This window comes from Haemaphysalis longicornis, unplaced genomic scaffold (assembly GCF_048455015.1).
Source record: "Haemaphysalis longicornis isolate Haplotype H1 unplaced genomic scaffold, Haemaphysalis longicornis Haplotype H1 scaffold_1, whole genome shotgun sequence".
NCBI lineage: Eukaryota > Metazoa > Arthropoda > Arachnida > Ixodida > Ixodidae > Haemaphysalis > Haemaphysalis longicornis.
Window position 1 is genome coordinate 42,902,974 of NW_027526203.1, and position 21,847 is coordinate 42,924,820.

The 21,847-nt window shown below is 46.0% G+C and overlaps 1 protein-coding gene across 1 annotated transcript in view; it reads left to right on the plus strand.

Annotated features, from left to right (window-relative positions):
• The window catches only part of LOC144166258 (nose resistant to fluoxetine protein 6-like), a 315,613-nt gene that overhangs the window by 102,934 nt on the left and 190,832 nt on the right, over positions 1 to 21,847 (plus strand). The window contains exons 5-8 of the mRNA XM_077695828.1: positions 13,525 to 13,607; positions 16,763 to 16,939; positions 18,513 to 18,606; positions 21,437 to 21,529. Coding sequence (XP_077551954.1) covers positions 13,525 to 13,607; positions 16,763 to 16,939; positions 18,513 to 18,606; positions 21,437 to 21,529 — 447 coding nt within the window. The remainder of the gene's footprint in view (positions 1 to 13,524; positions 13,608 to 16,762; positions 16,940 to 18,512; positions 18,607 to 21,436; positions 21,530 to 21,847) is intronic.

Sequence of the window (21,847 nt, forward strand, 5' to 3'; positions counted from 1 at the left end):
AAGTATTAGTGTAGTGTGCTGAGCTGGACACGTGTTGGAAGTGTGCGAGTGTGTTAGCCTGGTCTTCCAGTGTGTCCCCTGTTGTACTAACCAGGGGCAGGCTGTGTGTCTGTTGTCCTTTTAGTTTTCGTATTCGTGTCCAGACTTTGTGAGTGTCCGTGTATGAGTTTATGGAAGTGAGGAACGCGCGCCAACTCTCCCTTTTCGCCTCACGACGCACTCGCTTCCCAAAAGCCTTTGCCCGTTTAAAAGAAATGAGGTTATCTGACGTGGGGTACCGGCGAAGGACACCCCACGCCTTGTTCTGGGCCTCTCGCGCCCGCCTGCAGTCCTCGTTCCACCAGGGCCTCCTTGGGCTGCGGGACCCACTGGAGGCCTGGGGAATGGACTTTTCGGCGGCGTCGAGGATGTGCGCCGCGACGAGTTGGGCGGCTTCCTCAACGTGTAGGTGCTTTATGGATGTGTGGTGTAGTTGAGATGTTTGTGTGAATGTGCTCCAGTTTGCTTTTGATTCATTAAACTTTTTATGGGAAGATGGACTGCTCGGGCCTATACCTATATACGTTAATGAAGTGGGGAAATGGTCACTACCATATGGGTCTGTGCCCACACCCCACTCAAGACATGGAAAGAGAACTGCGGAACCAATAGCCAAGTCAAGATGCGAGTATGTATTGTGTCCTAAGTTATGGTATGTATGCTGTTTTTTGTTGGAAAGGCATGCTCCGGAGGATGTAAGAAACTTCTCTATCAGGCGACCTCGGGCATCCGTTCTGGAGGAGCCCCAAAGAGAGTTGTGCGCATTAAGGTCGCCTGTTAGTATGTATGGTTCGGGCAGCTGGTCAACCAGTGCCTCGAAATCAGAGCTCAGAAGTGCAAAATCAGGAGGAATGTAAATGGAGCACACCGTTATCAACCTAATAAATATTATCGTACGGATTGCTACAGCCTCAAGGACAGTGTTCAAAGTGACAGGGTGGCAGGCTAAGGATTTCCGGGCGACAATTGCCACACCTCCTGAAGAGTGTGTGCAGCCAACCCTGTCCTTTCTGAATACCATGTACCTATTCAAGAAATTTGTTTGTTTAGAATTGAGGTGGGTTTCCTGGAGACACATGATACTTGGCTGACTGGCATGCAGAATCTCATACACATCGTCAAGATTTTTAAGGAGGCCTCTGCAGTTCCATTGGATGATGTTTTCACTTCCCATTATTTAAATTTAAGAATAACTGGAGTGTGTGTGTGTGTGTTTGTTTATGTGTCGTCTTTCGGGGCAGTTATTCTAGGATTTCTAGGCCTTTCTGTCGGCTTGGACATCGGAGGCCGTTCCTTGCGCTGCGTTTCAGGCAGGAACGGCGCGACATCCATCTCCTCATCGGATGCCAGAAGGGTGCCTGGCGGACCAGGCCCCTCGGACTTGGCCCCCTTTCGGGAGCCCTTCGTTTGAGCCGCCACCGCCGAGGGCGTCCGGGGCACCAGAGGTGGCACGGGAGGGGCGGTGGCGGTGGGAGCCGATGCGGGGCCCCCGGTGTCCATCCGGTCGGCACCCTCCAACGCACTGGAGGACGGGGAGGCAGAGGCGGGAGCGGCACCGGTCCCTACAGAAGAGGTTGTCACCACAAGCACTGCTGCCTCAGCAAGCGGCGTGGCAACGGATTGGGCTGCCAGAGGCAACCCAGGGGGGGGGGGGGGCGGGGGAGGGACCAGGTCAGACTCGCTGAACTGGGTCCCTGTGGACACCAGACGCCGCTCCGCCCCCCGGCGAGCCGCGTCGGCATACCTCCCCAGGGGGAAAGAGGCGAACCTCTTTCGCGCCTCTGGGAAGGTGATGTTCTCAGTTACCTTCACATTAATGATCGCCTTCTCCTGCTTAAACTTCTCGCACGTTCGAGAGTAGGCGGCATGGGGTCCCTGGCAGTTGGCGCAGGTGAGGGTTGATGATGGACAATTATCAGATGGATGATCATGCTGAGCGCACTTTGCGCAGGTCAGACGACCACGGCAGGAGTTGGTTCCGTGCCCGAACCGCTGGCACTTAAAGCAGCGGCGCGGGTTCGGAATGTAAGGACGAATGGAGCATCGGATGAACCCTGCGTTGATATGGTCAGGAAGTGAGGAGCAGTTGAAGGTCAAGATGATATGTTTCGTGGGGATTACCTTATCATCTCTACGCATCGTGATGCGGCGCACGGCTGTGACACCCTGATCCTTTAGACCTTCAAGAATGTCGGCATCTGTCTCGTTAAGAAGATCTGCCTCAGAGATCACACCCTGCGAGCTATTCAGGCTGCGGTGGGGTGTGACCCTGTTGTCCAGATCGACCATTTTCGTCTGACCAAGAAGTGTGGTTGCCTGCTGTTGGTTTTTTACTTCAACAAGGACTTCACCTGTGCGTTGTTTTTTGGCGTTATAGGTTTTCCCAATGATTCCATCAAGGTATTTTGTAATCAAAAATACTGATTGTGAAGCAAGAGGGCGGGCTGTGTCAAGGGATTCGATAACAAGGAAACGAGAGTATTTGTCTGGCTTTGGGAAGCTCATGCTTGGAAGTGGAGGGAAAGATACTTCGGTGCGGCCCCTTTTCAGGGACCGATCACGTTTGGGGGGGGGGTTTGAATTTTCCATACAGCATAGAAAAAAGCAGGGGACGGGGGTACTTTCTTCTCAAACCTTACCCTGATAGCCTGAGAGGTCCCGGAGCTCCCTGCCTGGTAAACAGACAGGGAGCCCATCCGCCGGAGCTTGACCTGGGCTCCGACGGCCACCGTTTGAGGCTTCTACCCTTCACCTTTAAACACATCACCACGGTAGGTTACAGTTTATGTTGGGGGCTCGGGGTCCGCGGTGTCGCCAACACCATCACCATGAATACTCAAGGTGCCCCGTGCGGGGACCATCTCACATTGAATGTGCGTTTTAATGCGTAGCATTCTTTGCCGAGCACACCCAGAAACAGGACCGTGTAACGCCCTGCATTTCCCCAAAACTGCGGATATGGCGACATTGCACCTGTAATCGTTATAATAGCGTAAACGGACACAATTGGTCGACTAAATTTTGAAAAACTACAGAAAAAACACAAATGTAAAATAATTACGGAAGACGGCAAACCCTCTAACGCCCGGAATTTCCACATTAAAGGAGATTCCGCAAAGGCTCCAAATGTAATAGTAATAAAAAGGTAAATGAAGGAAACTGGTCACACGAAATTTTGAAAAATAAAAAAAAATAACAAAATATTTCAAAAGTTACGGAAAATGGGAAAACGTGTAACCCATGGCATTTGCACAATAATGCAGGTTTCGCAAAAGTCTCACCTGTCATCGTTATAATTGCGTAAATGAAATGAAGGCCAAACGAAATTTTCAAAAACTAAAAAATAGCAAAAGAAAATAATTACGGAAAATGGCGAACCGTGTAACGCCCTGTATTTCCACAATAATACAGATATCTGGAAAGTTCCACCTGTAGTCGTTATAATATCTTAAAGACAATTGGTTGAATGAAATTTGAAAAAAAAAATTAAGTAAAAAATGTGAAGAAATACGGAAAATCGCAAACCTTATAACGACTTGCATTTCCACTATAACGCATATTTTGCGGAAGTTCCACCTTTAATCGTTATGTTAGCGCAATGAGATCATTGCTAGGTAGAAATTTTGCAACACGAAAAAAATAAGAGAAATATCAAAAAGTACGAAAAATGTCGAACCGTGTGGCCCCCTGCGTTTCCACAATAACGCAGACTTCACGAAAGTTTCAAATGTGATCGTTATAACAGCGTAAATGGAGATAATTGGTCGAACAACATTTAAAAAAATCCAAAAGTATACGAGATATATTAGCAATAATGGAAAATGGCAAACCGTATAGCGGCCTGAATTTCCACAATAATGCAGATTTCGCGAATGTTCCATCTCTATTGGTTAAAATAGCGTAAATGAATTTAATGGTCGGACAGGATTTATAAAATCCGAAAAATTTGTCTGCAAAACTGACACTCAAGACAAGCGGCATCAGATTGCTACGCATTAGTATTTCCTTCTCTGTGGAAAAAAGGCATTCTTCCGCCTTCTGTAAATCCGAGGATGAGTGCTGATGTGTGGCGAGTGCTTCTGCTCAGTCCATTGGCCAGGGTTTATGAAGCTTTGTTTTGTAAGCATTATCGTCCTTTTTTGAGCACCAGGTAACAGACGTCCATCATGGATTTCTAAAAGGTCTGTTTTTGAAAGGAACATCATGACGTTTCTTGAGTACATTAGCCCTATCATCAGCAATCGCATTCATGTTGAAGGGGCGCGTTTGATCTGTCAAAAGCTTTTGACTTAGTGGATCATAATCTTCTCCTTCAAAAGGAGCTATATGATATTGTATTTGCAGTTAACATTATCTGTTCATTCGTAACTGTCTAGATATTCAGTTTCAGTTTCAGTTTATTATTCATTCCAAAAAAGTAGTACAGTAATACTAATATACAGACGAGGGTCCCAAAGTTAAAAACTGTAACGGGACCCTCGATGCATTACAACAATCAATAAATTAGATAAAGTGAACAAGCAACGAGTTAATGGCAATCAATTATACAATATAATGGGGTGAGTAATCATTATAAGCTAAGTGACACATTAGGCAACGAAAAGCAACGCAAATAAGGAAAGGAGAAAAAAAGAAGAAGAAAAAACGGAAAAAAATTACATCAAGTTTAATGGCGGACATTGTCAATCAAAATACAATTCGAAACCTTGTAGGTGTAAGTGGAATATTGTCTAAACCATTCTTTTTCAAGACTCCTGTCGCTCAAGGATCCATCTTTGGCCAACTTTTGTTCAAGGATTTTTATTAACGACATTTTTTTCTGTTCTGTTAGTAAAAGACACATTATTCTGTATGCCGAGGACATAAGTGTTTCAAAAAGTTGTCACACGCGATGATTGCGCCCTTAACAGTCTGACATTTGCAGTGTGAGTAATTGGTGCCTTGCTCATAATTCACTAAAAACGGAACTAGAACAAATGTAGTGATTTTATCCAGGGAATGCTGAATTGCGATATAGGATTACAAGTTAGACAATTGCGCCTTTAGAAGAGCTGATGATTGCCGTGACCTCAGAATTTCCGTAGATTTTGCGCTACGCTTATAGAGCACTGACATCATTGTTAAAAAGGTTTACAGTAAGTTAGGGGTACTTTTAGCGGCTCATTTTATGCAGCGTCTGGTCTGTCCGACGTGGAATTTTCAACAATCTCGTGAATCCGGTGCGTAAACGAGCTTACCGGTGTTTCAGTGCCGTGACTACATGAGACGACGATTACAACGACGACAGGCGACGCCAACAACGCCAGCCACTAAGGGGCTTCGCCACTAAAAAATCAGTGCCCTTATACTATGTATATCAGAATGTCTGCGAAGCGGACACAGTAAACAGAATTCACGAAACAAAACACGTTTGTTTGTAATTTGCGATTGAGCATACTTCCTAGCCAATTAGCGGAATGAAACTTCGAGAGACCCGACTTTTATTCTAGCGGACAAACATGAAGCTGTCGATTTCTTTCCCTCGCCATAGGCATTTTACAGTTTTTTTAACACACCGACCCAATCAGCTCAACCACTGAAGACAACGGACAGTTCGCAGTGGGCCGCTTGATGTCCATCTTTAAACCTCCTTCCAGTACAACGGGCATGTCATCAGTAAGGCCATGAAACCTGTGCTGCTGCACGCTCCCCGCTCCCGGCGTTCCTAACCCGTGCAAGCACAAACGGGCAACCGGTTATGCGCGCGGGCATAAAATTGAAAGACAACGTCGAAAATGTCACTCTGAAGACCCTCTTAGCTGAACAAGTAACAGTGGCTCACATCGGTGTTCCAAGTTCCAAGAGGGCAAGTTGCTGTTTATCCGGGAGGATTCGCAGCTACTCGAAGAGCTGGAACTGGAGCCGGCAATGGCGGCGGCAGCGGCTTACCGTTGTTTTCGCGCCAATTCGCACTTCTGTTCCTGCTGAGGCTTCCCCAATTTCCGTTCTTCTTCCTCCAAGGGAACGACTTGCGCAATCCTATAGCGAGTTAAAATATGAAATGCTTCGAGCTTTATTCTAGCGGTCAATATGTGGCTTTACGTTTCTTTCCCCCGTCGTAGGCATCTTCCTATGTAACGCACCAACCCAGGCACGAACAGCTCGATTATGGAGGACAGCTGGCTGGGCACACTGAGCCATGAGGCTTCCACGTTTAAATCTCCCACCTGCACAACGGGGACTTCATCGGCTTTAAAATAAAGCGCAGCTGTACGTGCTTGCCACCCTCCTTCCACCGCAAGCCATGCACGCATAAACCGGCCACCGATGATCGGTGCGTACTTAGCCGTAAAATACCCCGGAAACATGTCGCTCCGAAAGCCTTTCAAGCTGAAGAAGAAATGTGCGCTCACGCTGGCGTTCCAGCCGGAAAAGTTGCTCTTGCCACCATGGTCACAACGAGATGCAGAGACTCAGCCTTGTCGAAGCATTTAACATTATTCCATAACATATTCTCTCCCGTACCTTCGTGTTCTGAACGCATAATGGAACCAAATTATTGTCTTGTAAAAACAGGCCTACACAGATGCGCTAGAAATTACTCTGAGTGCATTTTCTGCCAGATCTCAAAGTCTCAGTATTCATAATACTTCTCAGGAAGTTGTGCAGTCACATCATATCGATCATCTCCGTCACCTCTGAACTACGTCCACTGGACAACATATATACTGGTTCGCCTTGGTATCAGGGCCCCAGCCTGTTGTGAACCGGTTATCCTCATCCCCCAGCCTATCAGCGACGGCCTCCGCATCCGTGCTCTTCCGAAGAAGATGCACCCTACCTACCGCAGTGGGCGCTCACCCAGATTTCCTATCAAAGGACATTCAGCACGTGGATGCGTAAGAACACTGCCATCACGATGCTTTTTCCCTCGTAGTCATTATTAGGACGAATGACAGACTGGCAGCAGCATGCCAGCAGTGGCAGAAGAGGCGGCAATAGCGCCTGAACTAATAACTCAGCCATCACCTACAATTATAATCACCGATTCGAAGACGGCCACCCAATACTTCGCCCGAGGCTACATATCGTCTGTGGCGTCTATAATTTTCGTTCAAAATCCCCCGACCTCCCTGGTAGAGCTGAAGACTGGGCTAGTTAGTAATTCATAGTGGTCAGATGTAGCGCAGAAGAAACACACGGGGCGTGAAGTATACACGCGGACGAGTACTCGCCCTTGTGTATACTTTTAGTCCCATGTGTTTCGTCTGCGCTACATTTGACCGGTGTTTCTGGTAGACATCGTCAGGACCCCGGGGCACACTGGTGTGAGGAGGGGGTGAGGGGGGGAAATGAGGCAGCGCATAACTCTGCACGAGGGCTCACTATCAGTGCTCGTGCCAACCTCGTCCCCGACCACGCCACCAGGCCAGCCAGGGATACGTTAATCACTTACCATGATATTACTACGCATCACCGACTCCTCGCCGTGGATACCCTGCTTTCCTCACCGAGGTAACCATCCATCAGGAGCGCCTAGCCTATGGCGACTGCTATAGATAAACTGTTTGGTATGCCGAGCACAACTGCACAAATTTACCCTTCGCAATTCCCCTCGCCAAATTGTCCACTCTGCGTGGCCCTAGGCGCCCTGGTGCAGCCTATGCACTGCTGGTGCCTGTCCTCAAGATCCCTTCCTCTAAATAGTTACTAAAGATCAGTAGGAGGGAGCGCTGGGAAGCGCGGACCCAGAGGTCCCGATACTCTTGAATGCATAAAGTTGGACTGGTTGGTGAAATGACTTCAACAAGGGGAAAAGTGCAACAAGACGGGGCACAAGAGGAACAGTTACACAAAACGAGTGCTACACTTAAACTCGGGCTTTATTGACGAGAAAGGCAATATACATATAAACGCGGAGAAATGCTATGAAATATAGGGAATGCGCAGCTTTCAGAAAAAAGCTCATTTTTGCTGTAGACGGGCTCCTTCTTTTGTGTGCACGGCCAGAGAGGGCGCACTCACGCCATTGTCATTTTCCTTGTCAATTCAAAACGGTTCGAAGATTTCTCTTACGTCGATGACTGCTTCTGTGTGCTACCAAAGAACGCTCTACAGTCTTTCACTGCTCACTTCAATGGAATAGACCCGCCATCCAATTCACAACTGGGGAAGAGGCAGGCGGACGTCTGGCATTCCTAGAAGTCCTGGTGAAACTCGATGGTGTGGGGCTGTCCTTTACGGTGTTCAGAAAAAAGACTCACACCGGCCGCTACCTACACTTTATTTCGGTGCATCCGGCAGCACAGAAGCGGTCTGTGGCCGCCTCCCTTCTCCGCAGAAATGATAGGATGTGCAGCAAGCCAGAGGACAGGGTGGCGGAAAATACGCGAGTTCGCTACGAGCTTTCATTGTGCGGTTACCCTGAAGGCTTCATCAACTCTGCTCAGCGGCAGCGCCATCGCCCTGCGCATGCTGCCGACGTCGGACTTCAAAATCGCACGGCAATTCCGTACGTGCCCGGCATCAGCGAGGCTCTGTCACGCATACCCCGCTCATACAACGTGCAAACTGCGCATGTACCGTCTCGCAAACTAAGGCATGAACTTGTGAACGTGAAGGACAAACTGCAGACAGAGAGGTATCCAGAAGTTGTCTGCGTCAGTCCTTGTGCAGATTGCCATTACGTGTATATTGGCGAAACTTTGCGAAGCGCTTGCAGCAACATCGCAATGATGTAAACAAGAACCACGTGTCTACTACCGCCCTTGCCGAACACTGGGATACCACATCACACACAATGCACTGGTCTGCTGCAGGTGTCCTCGCAAAAGAAACGTGTCCTCGCAAAAGAAAGGAATGCCACCTCAGGCATGCTACTGGAATCACTTAACATAAAAGCGACGGAACACACACTGAATAGGAACGCCGGAAATCTGCCGCCGATCTGCGCAAGTTGCCTGCGCGGCTTTGTGAAGCGTACTTTTAGCGCGATTATTTCCCTTCAAAATTTTATTGTGACCAAGGCTTCCCCGTGGAAGCCGAAAAGTTTATTTTTTTTTAAATCGAAATCACTTTTGGTCGGCTGCCTGGTCTTTCTTCTTCAAAATGCATCCTGACCAGACGGGTTTTCGTCTTACCCTTGACTTCTATTTCGCTTTGTTATAGCGTCCCAAAGCTAAGACGCGTGTGCCCTGAAAATCAGGCGTCCAACAGCAGCGAAGCAGCAAAGGTGACTGAGAAGAACTTTGCCGTCCCTGCTTGCCTCGACCAGAAACTGTGCGTAGAAAAATTGCCGTTCTAGAAAGGTGACCCTCCTTGGAAATTTCTTTTTGCCTGAAAGTGTGTGAAATAGGTTGTACAGATGCCTAAAGTTTTGCTCCGAGGTTCGTGAAAATCCTGTATATCTACTTTCTGCAGTAACTATGTGTCGCGAATAGAGTTAGGCTAGATGAACTAGGCAGTGCTGTTTCACAAGGCGCTATCAGCCGTGTGCCGAGACGACCGAGGAGCAACGGAAACCTCCAAGTTGGGGACGCCATAAAATATTTGAAGAAAAATAACTTAGCACTGCTGGGGTTGGATAAAGAGGGTGGATTTATAGTGCTTCCTTAGGTTGACGTTTTTGAAAAAAGCGCAGCAAGCCCTATCGAAAAATTTCATTACTGCTAAGTGTTCAAAGAAAGAAATAAGGAAAAAGACATTGGCTATTTGTGATGAAATGAATTAGCAGAGCCCTTAATTAAAAACGATCACTTCTGCAAAGAAGGACCTCCTCGGTATGTTTTTTTAGTAAAAACGCACAAATAAGGCATGCAATTCAGGGCAATTTTGGTGGACATGAATTCATGGCAAGGCGCCCTCTCTAGATTTTTTCAAAGGCATCTTAAGTTTGCCTAAGGTGAATGACCCTTACCTTGTGCCTTACACGGAGAGTGCTGAGCTACATTACTTAGTACGAGTATCCACAGAAGCCATTTTATACCTTTTCTATTGCTGTTCCAGACCTGTTCAACTCAATTTTACAAAGTAAACGTTTTTGTGCTGTCCGTAAAATCATCGACGACGTTGATCCTGTTGCCTTTCAACATTGCACTCGTCTCAACATTGACAATTTTACGGAATTATAAAGATTTCACCTGTCCTCTACAACACTTGCTTTTAATGACCAATGCATCCTTCAAAAGGAGGGGTGTGCATTGCTTCATATGTATTTCCCAAATTTTAAGTTATCTGTAATTATTCTTTTTGGGACAAGCCTATTTCCACGTGCCTTAACAATGCTTGCGGAGCTAAGATTGTAAACATCCGTAGATATCTAGTTGATTTATTGGTTCATCTGAAGGATGTACGGGCTGATGACTAGTTAAAGCTCGTGAAACAATCGTGAACCAATGTCTAAGCGCTTTTAAATCATGTAACAAAGCGCACAAATTCACCTTTGGTTAACCAAAACAGGGATGCCGTTGGTTCCGCGACATAAGCGTCTTTTTCACAAGGGTCAGGTGCGCTGGAGATACCATGCCCGGTAAAAAAAACCGTCTTTGACTACGATTCGGCCCTTTGCAAGATTGTGAAAAAGGGGTACCGCAAAAGCTGCATCCGCATTGCTCTCAAAAAGTCGTCTGACCATCACGTTTCTCGCAGCATTCAGCTCTAGGCACGACGCCGACGCAACGCTGGCGTTCCCGCGGAATTGCAATATTGCATCTTAGCCTGATTAAGGATGCAAGTTCCAGGAGTCAGGCAAGCTTGCATTATCCTGAAAGCAAGAAGGCGCGGCCTGTGGTTAGGTGGTACGTGTACAACGTCCCATCGCCTCAAGAAAGTGGCTGGAAGATGCGGTGCATCCGGGTTGCTTTTTTTTTCGGCGGCAGGCAAGCTGGCACGTAACTGCAAAATTGTGATTACTGAAGTTGAAAAGGCACGCTGCAGAACAAAGTACGCTACACGCATTGTGGAATGTAGAGTCGGTGTGATATACAACGTAACGCCTACTAAAACAACACCGGGAAACTCGTTTTCGCCTGGCGCTACAGAGGTCCGTGCGTCATGGACAAGATACTTTTACAGCAAAGTTGTATGCCACTACCGCCCAACAGTTATCTCCGTTGGTATAAACGCCAACAAGCCAAGCCACTTATACACTGAATGCTTCGCCCTTCCACAGGTTTCGCGTTAGTGAAGATGGCACGGGATTTTTATAATGTATCCGGCTTTATACGTTTGTTTCTAATCTTAATTATTCCGAAACATCATTTTGGGTCTGTGGTGTGGAACAACTTAACTGCAACCCAGGCTGCGGAGAGTGAACATGGACAAATACATTTTGTAAGAATTACGTATGATGGAATAGTGGATTACCAGTACGAATACATGTTTAAAAAACTACACTTAGTTACTCCATCTGAAAGACGGAAGGATGCAGATTTTTATTTCCGTTTCAATTATACGTAATGTGATTGACCGAGACAGTCTGGCGTCGCCACCTTACCAGTTACTTCACGAAATCCTTGTGTTTGGAGTGAACAAAGTTTGTGTTCTCCTGTCTAATTTCTATAATATTGAGAGGTAAGGATGTTGATATTAATTAAAATATTGTTTCGTTTAAACTGCCTCTTGCAGTGTTGTAATGCCTCATCTATAAAAAATCACGTTTCTTGTCTTTTTAATCTTGATTTGGCTCCTTTTTCTCTGCTTCGGCCACCATGCACTGTCTGAGGGCACGGGCTATTGGTGGGCCTGTACAAATAAAGATGAAGGAATCAACAAATCAATATAAGACAAGGCACGCAACTTGCCAAAGAATGGCTGACAAAGAGCACTCCGGCTGCAAATATTAGAACAATAACGCAGTTGGAAGATTTCTGAGATTGACGCGAGATCCCGCCATGAAGGTCCTTTAAAGTGAGTGGATTAAAAAGAAGAGGAAGTGGATTTGAGTTTGGGCAGGGCCGAAACCGGTGCCATCTCCGTAATTAAAGACGAGCGCACAACCACAACACCACAGCAGCAGATTCATGTGCCTGGCTGCCAAAATATTCTAATGCAATTCGTTGAATCATCTACTTAGAAACGAGCCTTCTCAATAACCCACCAGAAGCAAATTGTACAGTCGACACTTGCCATTCCAGCTACGAGGAAGAGACTCAGAGGAAAAATTACGATGTTTTTAATAATAAGATGGCACGTTTCGAAGCGCGCAACCATGCTTTTGCATTGACTATGTGTTTATAAGCGGCCTGCACTTCTTTGTTTTCTTGCCCCTCCCCCCCTTACAAAAACAGCCGCCTTGAGAGGGAAAAAAAAATCAAAACATCCCCCTCGCGAGGGGCACGATCAAATGCAGAGCATTTCCGCGGGGGGCGTGCCTGCAAGTCTTATGGATTACGTATTGGTTGTTGTTGTTGTAATTGTTGTCTTCCAGCGTAGACATTGTCGATGAAGTCGATGGTGAAACGTGAAACGTGCCGTGAACCCCCTGCCGCGGCTATTACGCAACGTGGAGAGGCTACGACGCAACGTGGCGCGGCTATGACGCAACACAATCCAACACAATCCACTTTAATCCAACCCAATCCAAATCCAATCCAAGCCAAGCCAAGCCAAGCCAAGCCAAGCCAATCCAATCCAATCCAATCCAATCGCGCCACCACATGAACGCGAACCGAACGCGGCGAGAGAGGGTGTTGCGAGCGGAGAGAAGGCGAGGAGGACGCGGGGGAGAGGGCGCACCTGTGGCCGACGGTTGAATGAGTCAAGGATATAAGGCGCGTGCGTAACCTTCCATTCTGCGTCTCCGTGGAGCAGTCGGTAAGGCGCCGTGTACCTTGCGTTCCGCCCGCAGAGTCGTGGGATCGAAACCTGGCGCCGGAAGGTATTATTTCTTTATGTAGTGTAGGGTGCGGACTACGTAGTGATGCGGACTACGGACGCCAACGCGGGTGACATCGTGAGTTACTAAAATGCTCTGCATTTAAAAAGCCTGGTCAATGAAGACTGAGTTCAGTTATACAAGTCTCTCGGCAGCTTTTGATTTTACGAATTTTAATGAAAATCGTGGTTACGTTTAGGGTTATATTCATAGTACACGACAGCTCTAGCGTATTCGGGGAATGCTGATTCCGGTTTGGGATCTTCGCAGTTTCTTCACTAGTGATTACTCTGGAGCACTTTCTTGCAATATAAATTGTTTTTGCACTGCTAATATTGAAGGTCAAGGCCTGCTCAGAGCGGAATTTCAAATTTACCTCGTTGCCTTACCAGGTTCCAGAGCCATCCACTCTGTCAGCCTGAAATGCTTGAGCAGTTGCTATTCAGAACGAATTGTACCAAAACCATCTGAAGTTTAGCAAACTATTTTTACAATTCCATATCCTTTCCGGCTGCATGCGGAAAAGCGAAATATCGGTTTTAATAATTGGTTTTGCTAGGTTTCTCTACAATCAGCCTCATGCGCGCATGCTTTTATTTAGTGGGAAATGATGTGCTTGGGATGCATCGCAGGGCCATCTTCGGGGCGATACTTTTTCTCATGGCGACTGCTACTGTCCTGGATGTCTACGCTCCTGACTGCGGCAACCAAAATTGTGAGTAAGCCGCCACGGAGAACTAGACGTCGACAATTGTACAACAGTATCACCACAGTTCAGTACACGAATTTTTCTTCCATTTGATGTAGCAGCAACACAAGATCAAAACGCCAAGATAACGCCAAGCGAGCATTGAGCGGACAGTGGGCGGGCAATAAATTTCTCTTATTCGCGAATCTGGTTTTGTATATGAGTACGAGGACATGGTGCACTGGTGTGTTGGTTCAGACTGTCGATACTGCGGTATTTGTCACCAAATAATCTAAAAAGAGTCTCTCTAGGCAGCACGAACCTTGGTCGTCTCGTGATAATAGAGAACCACAACACTTTCTCAAATACAAAGGAGCGCCAAGAATATCCTCATTTTATGTGAAGGAATTCGGTGCATTTAAATACGGCCAATGCGTCCCCAGGGAATATAACAAGCTGCTCAGTCGTCCTTTGTTGCTTGCTTTCTCGTGTTCTTTCTTTAAAATGCTGAGGGTGCATTCATTGGTGCCAGTTTTCCCATAATGGCCGGCGTAGATTGGAGTGACAAGAAACCTTTCACCCCCTGTCTGTGCTTCGCTTCGACGATAGATAGGCAATCGGCTTGATGACTCCCTCCCTAGCAGACACTACGGGATCATACAGCCGCCGCTTGGTTGAGCTTGTTGCATGTGAAATTTCATGGGTTCCAAACCCGCTACCTCTGTCTTTACCCGGTAAAAACGTATTGCTTTAGTAAAGGACAGAAATTTTTGGTGGCGACGAATACGGAAGTTTCCGGCAGTGACCCCTGAGACATAAATAAATATAAAATGACAAATATTGGAGAGAAAAATACGAAAACAAAGCGCACTAGCTGCAACGCAAAGTTGCAGCTACATATTAAATGAAACAAGCATTCGAGCGAACTTTGAACGCATCTAATTGCCTGTGTTGTGGATCTTCTGTTTATTTGGTTAACCGGTGAATGTAGATTTCCAATAAAATTGCAGGATTTCGAAGTCTGTTCAATGCACTTTGCCCTTTTAATGAACTCAAGCTCACCGTCTTAGTCCAAATCTTGCGGCGACTGATAAATTGGAATCTAGATAAACGGTAAACAAAGTAAGGTAGAGATAATCATCGATTTTAAATTACGGTCTTACAAAAACGCTGATTGCGTGAAGTACGCCGTCCCCAAGAGCATCCTGTTTCTGCGAAGCCTGTTAAGTGAGGCGCTAATACAAAGACGGCAGGTTCTGATAAGTTTTGTTTCACCGACAGAGTGATTTAAGTGGGTCGTTGAGATTAGAAGACAATATAGAAGGGCTTCCAAAAAATGAACCCCCTGCCTATTTTTGTAAGTGCACTACAATTTGAGCCCTTAGTGTATCCCTCTCCTTATTAGCAAAGTTTTCCATCAAGGAATTTTAAAACTAGCTTTTTTGTGAGCGAGGTTCTCATAAGCGAAATGCACTGTCATGTTCCCATGAGGTTTCTCTTACCAGAACACCGATGTACATCTGCTAATACGGTCGTCGGTGTAGTAGACGTTGGTTTTCAGAGGTCAGAAAAAAATATTTCTTGAAAATACGGACTTCGATGTGGCGGGACAATGCTGCATGTCCGGATGTGTGCCGGTTTTAAAGGATGCCGCGTTGTTTCGAAGCGCAGGAGTCATGTGACTTGGAGAGGGCAAAGGCATGACACTCGCGATGATCGGCAGGTCACTATGTCAGCATGCCGCCTACAGCCGCAAGGGTAAAGGATTTCTTTAAACCTTAATACATAATTGCCGGTGGGCGACTTTATTGATGTGTGATAGCTCAATGAGAGTATGATTTTGGTACCTGCGTGTCTCGCATGTATATATTATTGACGCTTTAAGTGCACGTCTTATGTTCAGCCAGCCATTGAGTCTACACGTACTCAAGGAACGGGCGCACTACCGCTAGCTCCACGTTGTAATTTTCCCTGCTACATGCGAACAATTCCTTTTTTCCGTATCGACAGTATGGCTCGCGCGTCTTTCATGAAGGCACACGTATGCCGTGCAGAGAAGACGCTCTGTGAAACCACGCGGTGATGTGTCCGTGAAAAAATTAAAAAATAGTTTTGTCTAAGAAAACCAAAACTTCAAATTAAACTTTCTGCAGTAAACTGCGATGATTTGTACTAGTGATGCCTTGTGTTTGATATTTTTGCTGCAAGAACATAAAGGTGCAATTTAAGGGTGAATATGGGCGGGAAAGGAGATTTTTCCCAATTCGAGAAATGTTTTCAGGCGCTTTTCTTCTTTTATAGGTGTAAATATATTTTTTACGAATTTTCCGCAATAGTCAAATTCATGAAAAAAGTGCTTGCTTGAATGGCTAGAAGAGTGTGCTTGTATTTACTTGATTGATTGATTGATCGATCGATTGATTGATTGATTGATTGATTGATTGATTGATTGATTGATTGATTGATTGATTGATTGATTGATTGATTGATTGATTGATATCGATTGTAGGGCTTAGCAAGCCGACGCAACGCAGGCGATGAGGCGCACTGTAGTGGACTGCTCCGGATTTTTTTTGAACACCGAGGGATCTTTAACGTGCGCCGAAATCTCGAACACACGGGCCTTTTTGCTTTTCGCCTCCATCGGAAAAGGAATCGAACCCGCAACCTCGTGCTGAGCAGTGCTTGCATTTCCTAGAACACTTTGAAAATTCGCAACATCGCGTATTTTCTGAATGGCGTACCGGGAACAAAAAAAAGCAAAAAAGGTTTTAAATATGCCGCATACGGCAGTCCAAGGCCTGAACAGGATATCCACGAGAACATGGGGGCGATTGAAAAAGAAGTGATTTTTTATAATTGTTTTAGACAAAAATACTTTCAGCAAGCATTACGGGCCATGCAATGATTAGGCACAATTTTTTCTGAAAAAATACGTGATGGTCGAATTTAGGGGTGGGACATTTGGCATGGAATGACCCAGTGGTGTGCGGCTTGGTTTTTTGAGGCTGCGATCCATATTTCAACTGAGTAAATGCCATGATAGTATTTGGCCCATGAATAAAAATAAATTAAAACAGCGTTATTGAACAGTGTTGTCTGTCCTTGCACCGTGTAGTAGTGCTGTTTTGAATTATCGTAATAAATCAAACTTTTTTCTTCCCTAACATGACGTCAAAAAGTCGGCGTGACGGTCCTGCGGAGTTTCTCGGTGCCGGCCAATTTAAAACTTCTCACATCGACGCCCATGGATAAGACATCCGACTCGTACACCCTGCGCTTCATGCACGGAATACGCGCCATTAGCATTTTCTACGTGGTCTTTGGCCATGCTTTGGGGGAGTACTCCTTCGCCAGCGGTAAGCCGTGTTTCTGAAATCTGCATATCTGACAAGTGGTCTTTATGTTTGTCTCCTTCGAATTTCATTGTCTTCTTTCCAAAGCTATTTTCTGGGCGCATAAAAAGCAACCTGAACAGTTTAGCTCTCGAAGAAGCCGTGGAACCAGTTCTATAGATGTGCAGAGAGCAGCAGATTTAGCAGTGGACGAGCTGAGCAATATGCTATCAAAAAAAATATTGCCGAATTGTAAGCCAATCTCCTGGGCGGTTTTGTCACTCCAGTAATTCGTATTATGGAATATTGGTTCTTCTAAAAAGCAATACTGCGCTCCTTCTGGGAAGGAGCACACGATCACGCGTAATACATTGTAATTCGATGCGTAGCATTCTTTAGCAGGTAAAGTCATTTTGCCTGTGACCGCTTGCCGATTACCGATACCAACTAGTCAGTGCCTAAACGGGAACATTTGAGGGAACCTCTCTATATTAATTGTGCAGTCGTTCAAAGTGAAGGTGTTTTCGCGTCAGCGCACTTAACCAGCGGGGATGGTAAGCTCGCTTGATTATTCTGTGTTGTGTTTCGGGCACTAATGCGCCCCAGCGAGGTCAAGCTTTGTTTAAAATGTCGTCCGGTCAAAATACATATGAAGGGCTTTCTGCTCCCAAGAAAATTCTGGCAGCACATATCTGCTGCCAGGAGTGCCCCTAAATATCCATCCGGAAGTCGGTCGCTGTGGATGTAGAGAAAGTGTACAGAAAGTCAGTGTCTTTGCCAATATATCATCGCACTATTGCACACAATTAAGTGGGGCACTGGCGCAGAATGAGCGAACCTCCGCCCACTAAGCTAGGCAAGCTTACCATGGACGTGCCCACTCTGGCAACGCAGGCAGTTCACTTCCGCAAGACTCACATACGCCCTCGCTATGCTCGTAAGTCCGTGGAATATTGACTGCGATTGTCTAACGGGAAATAAAGGCAACATTCGTATTGCGATGAACCGCATTTCTCACCTACCCATCTAGACTAAGCCTGGCGTGTAAGCCAGGCTTTGTTCGGACGGGTAGGGGAAAAGTTAGTTTGTAACTATAGGTGCATTTGTAGCTTCTGCAGTTAGAGATGCTAGAAAAGGGCTGCGCGTATGAGGACCATCCAGCCAACTTGCTACGAGCGACGAAGCGCAACTTGGGCAATTTGGAAGTATGTGGGGCGCTGACTGAAACTGTATCCGAGGCCCTCATCAAGGAACACTAGGCGACAACACTCTATCTGAAGAGCATTCCCATGTTTTGAAAGCCCAAAAGGAAGTTTATATATAGCAAGTCGACGACATCTTAACAGTGAGGTTGTCTTACAAGAAACGTAAATTTAATTGAAAAACTCAACATTATAGAAAATGGGGAATCTATTGGCGGCACTTCCGGCGAATTGGCTTGCTCAAATGAGCTTTGTAAGCACCAGGTTGCCCGCACACGCGTACAAGCACATTTGATTCTTGCTTGTTTAGTTTTTGTTGGCCTGAATCATTCCTGCAGAGTCATTGGGTTGCAGGGCGCCTCCTGCCCCTACAACTTACCCACACTCTCCCTCAGGTGGCTCGCTGTTTCTCAGCCAGTACGCCGACCAGTACGACTCTGTTTTCGCAGCCGGCTGCATCCTGACAGTTGACACCTTCTTCTTTCTGGGGCAAGTATCCTAAACGCTCATTCTACGGATACGTCATATGGAAAAACGAATGGCTTTTATAGAACATGCCAGGTTCCGTTCTTTCTTGACTTACTGACACAGAGCTTGTACAGTACAAACGTTACAGAACTACACGTTCTGAAAGCTGTCTCAGGAGACGTATATTGTCAGCAACGACTTGAACGCCGCAAAAGCTGTACACAGATTTTTGGGCAGAGCGTCATGCATAGCGCATACAACACACGCAATCCTGCAGTGGCTTTTGTGTCGCAGCACATGATGCCGTTTAGCCTCCAGCGGTTTTTACTGGCATGTCTGTAAACCTCGTGCGTATTCCACGTGGCACCAGTCGCGCCATGTGGCTGGTGCAGCGGTGTTTTTTTACTTCTGCCACAAAGTGTCTGAGGTTATCACAGATCAAAAAATATTCCCGCGCTAGGTTGCGCTTGACGATATACCAGGGTTATGGACACAGGGTGCCTGTTTTGCAACAGTTAATTATATATAATTTCTTGAGGACTGTAACAGAGAGCGCATGATTCACTCAACTGCATTTCATTACCCCAAATACCTGTGTGTTGGTCCTTAGATAGGCGTGGACTAACTAAGAAGTGCTACAAAGCACAGGTCCTAAGATCAAAACCTGTGCTTTTACGGCACCTGGAAAGGTCGATGGACATATTATTACTGCACTTTAATTAGGCAGGCTATTCCAGCACACCGCTGTAGCAAAAAAAATTAAAGCACTTCTACTGAACGTGCGAGCTTCAAGTGCGTCGCAGTGATTCTCGACTATACTGGCGTTGATACGCAAGTAGCCATGAGAGGACGCGGCAGCCCCTAAAAACGCCTATAAAAACACGTTCGATGGTGTTTTTTTAAATATTTTGGGGTAATTGATGAATTATTCCATCATTTTGCTTATTTTATGTTACTGTGTACTTACTTGCGGCTTAAGAACGGCAGCCTCTGTGGCCATAGAGTTTCTTAGTAAGTATGCTAGAGAGGGAAGTGCACCTGGGAGTCCATGTCGTCGTGGGGTGTTACAGGAAGGCCCCAGCTTCTTGCTTGGGCTTGGCATAACAATTGGTATCTAAAGCTGTTTTTTGGTGGACTGACTTACTGACTGACTGACTGATTTATGAACACCCAGCCAGAATTCCTACACATAGAGACTTGACAATTAGGGAGTGTATTCATGTCATGACGTAGGGGCTCCCTCTGGTGGGAGTTTCCGAAAATATGCTCCTAAGGAAGGAAAACGGCCAAATTGTGTTTTGGTAAATTCCTTATTATCTCGATCAGCCGTTCACATATCCACGTCGTTTTTTTATATGTGTAGCCCTTACGAATACCTAAAAAGTAGTCTCGCGCTCTTCCCCTAACCACCACTATTGGCCCGATTCTGCATTTCGGAACAAGATGGGTGTTATTGAAGATTTTCCAAGAAATTGTTCACTGAATGGTTTATTCAATTGGTTTTTGCTACTAAATATTACTAATAGAAACACACAAGGAAAGTTTTAAGGCCCTCGACCTGCGATGCCGGCAATAGGGAGAAAACATTTTTTTTTAAATTACACGCCTACGAGCCGAAATGGCCCAACAGGTGATATCAACGCATAGCCAAGCTGCTGATTCAAATTGCATGAGCACATTCAGATAATAGTGTAGGAGCTTAATATTGCTGAAACTTACAAAAAACATCCGGCAGAGAGTGAAGAGCACTGAAATAGTTTTTTACAGATTAATTTTTTTATCGCGGGGCAGTTGAGATATTGAACTAGTTTTGTTGAAATAGGCTACATATACAGGTATCTAAACACTGTTTTATAACATTTTTTTAAAACAACTGCCTAATAGGGACAATCATAATTTTGAAAAAATTCGTCTTTACCTAATTACTAAATAACTATTCATGGCATCAGTATCACCAATTCGTTTTTTCTTGCAAATGCTGCCCTTAGAGTTGTCCAAAAAAACAATTTCAGGATTTTGTCTTAGCACGCGTATTGTGTAAAAGCGCGAGCGCGATTTTTTTAACTTTACCTCTCTGGATGTGGAATCCAGTTGAATTTTCCCGCGTTCGCATATCTTTTGCCATTTCTTGGGAGTTTCTGCAACCACGGGTCTCCCCGTAGCAGCCCATGTTATTTATAATCAAACTGTGACTGGTGAGAACCCTTCAAACCTACTGACAAAAAAACTTGCCATGAGGAACTTGCCATAGTGGTTTGAGTGCGCCATCTTGGTAGAAAATGTTTCGAGAGAGTTCTAATAGAACAGCCTTTTCCCATTACCACACGGCTCCGGTAGAAGCCTATGTATCGACAGCACTCGGGAGTTCCTAATTGTGTACAACGTCACATTGAACTGCCTAATTATAACAAGAAATAACTGGACAGGTGTTATACCCACTAGTGTCATCAGTATAGTGGCCCACCCGGGTATCGCCGGGTAACACGGCTAGTTATACATAACGAGAAATATTTCCGTAGGTACGGAGCAGCAGAACGCACGTTGATCCGGAAAAGCGCAATGAATGCGACCTAAGCTTGAAAAGGAACGTCTTGAGATTGGCTTATATTCGGTTGACGCATACCACACCCCTGGTCCCATCTTTTCCAGTTTATGTGGACGAAGCAGCAGCCAGTTAGCGACAGGGAATCAGAGTGAGGTAACTGAAGGAGGAAAACGTGCTGTTGAATTTCTTTATGAGGTGTTTAAGTATGGACGACTACGACAAAACTAGCCAGTGGTTTACTTAGCACGCTGTCACTCTTGTCTCGAGGGCTTGTGCGAATGGCGTTGCCATCACCTTTCATTACAGTGGCTACCTGCTCTCCTTCGGGCTGAGCAATCTGAAGATCTCGCAGGGGCGTGTCAAGACGACCGTTGTGGTTATGATTCGTCGTTGGTACAGGTAAGATGCACAAACAGCAACGCGCGCCTTCGTTGCTAGGCGATGTTTCAAAACTATAAACAAAACTGGCGTCCAATGATGTTAGATGCGGAGAATCTCATGCCCGGGGCTGTGTCCCTCCCTCCCTGTTCCGCCGACCACACTCTCCTGCGGATGCGCGTCTCTTCAGCCCCGTCAGCGTTTGGGCTGACGTCAGCGCAGTCCACTATAAAAAGAAATAGTTAGGTCGCGCCCTATTTCGATCCCACGACTCTCTGTCCGCAACGAGAGTTATACGTGGCACTTTTCCCGCTGCGCTACAAACCGAGACGAGAGCAT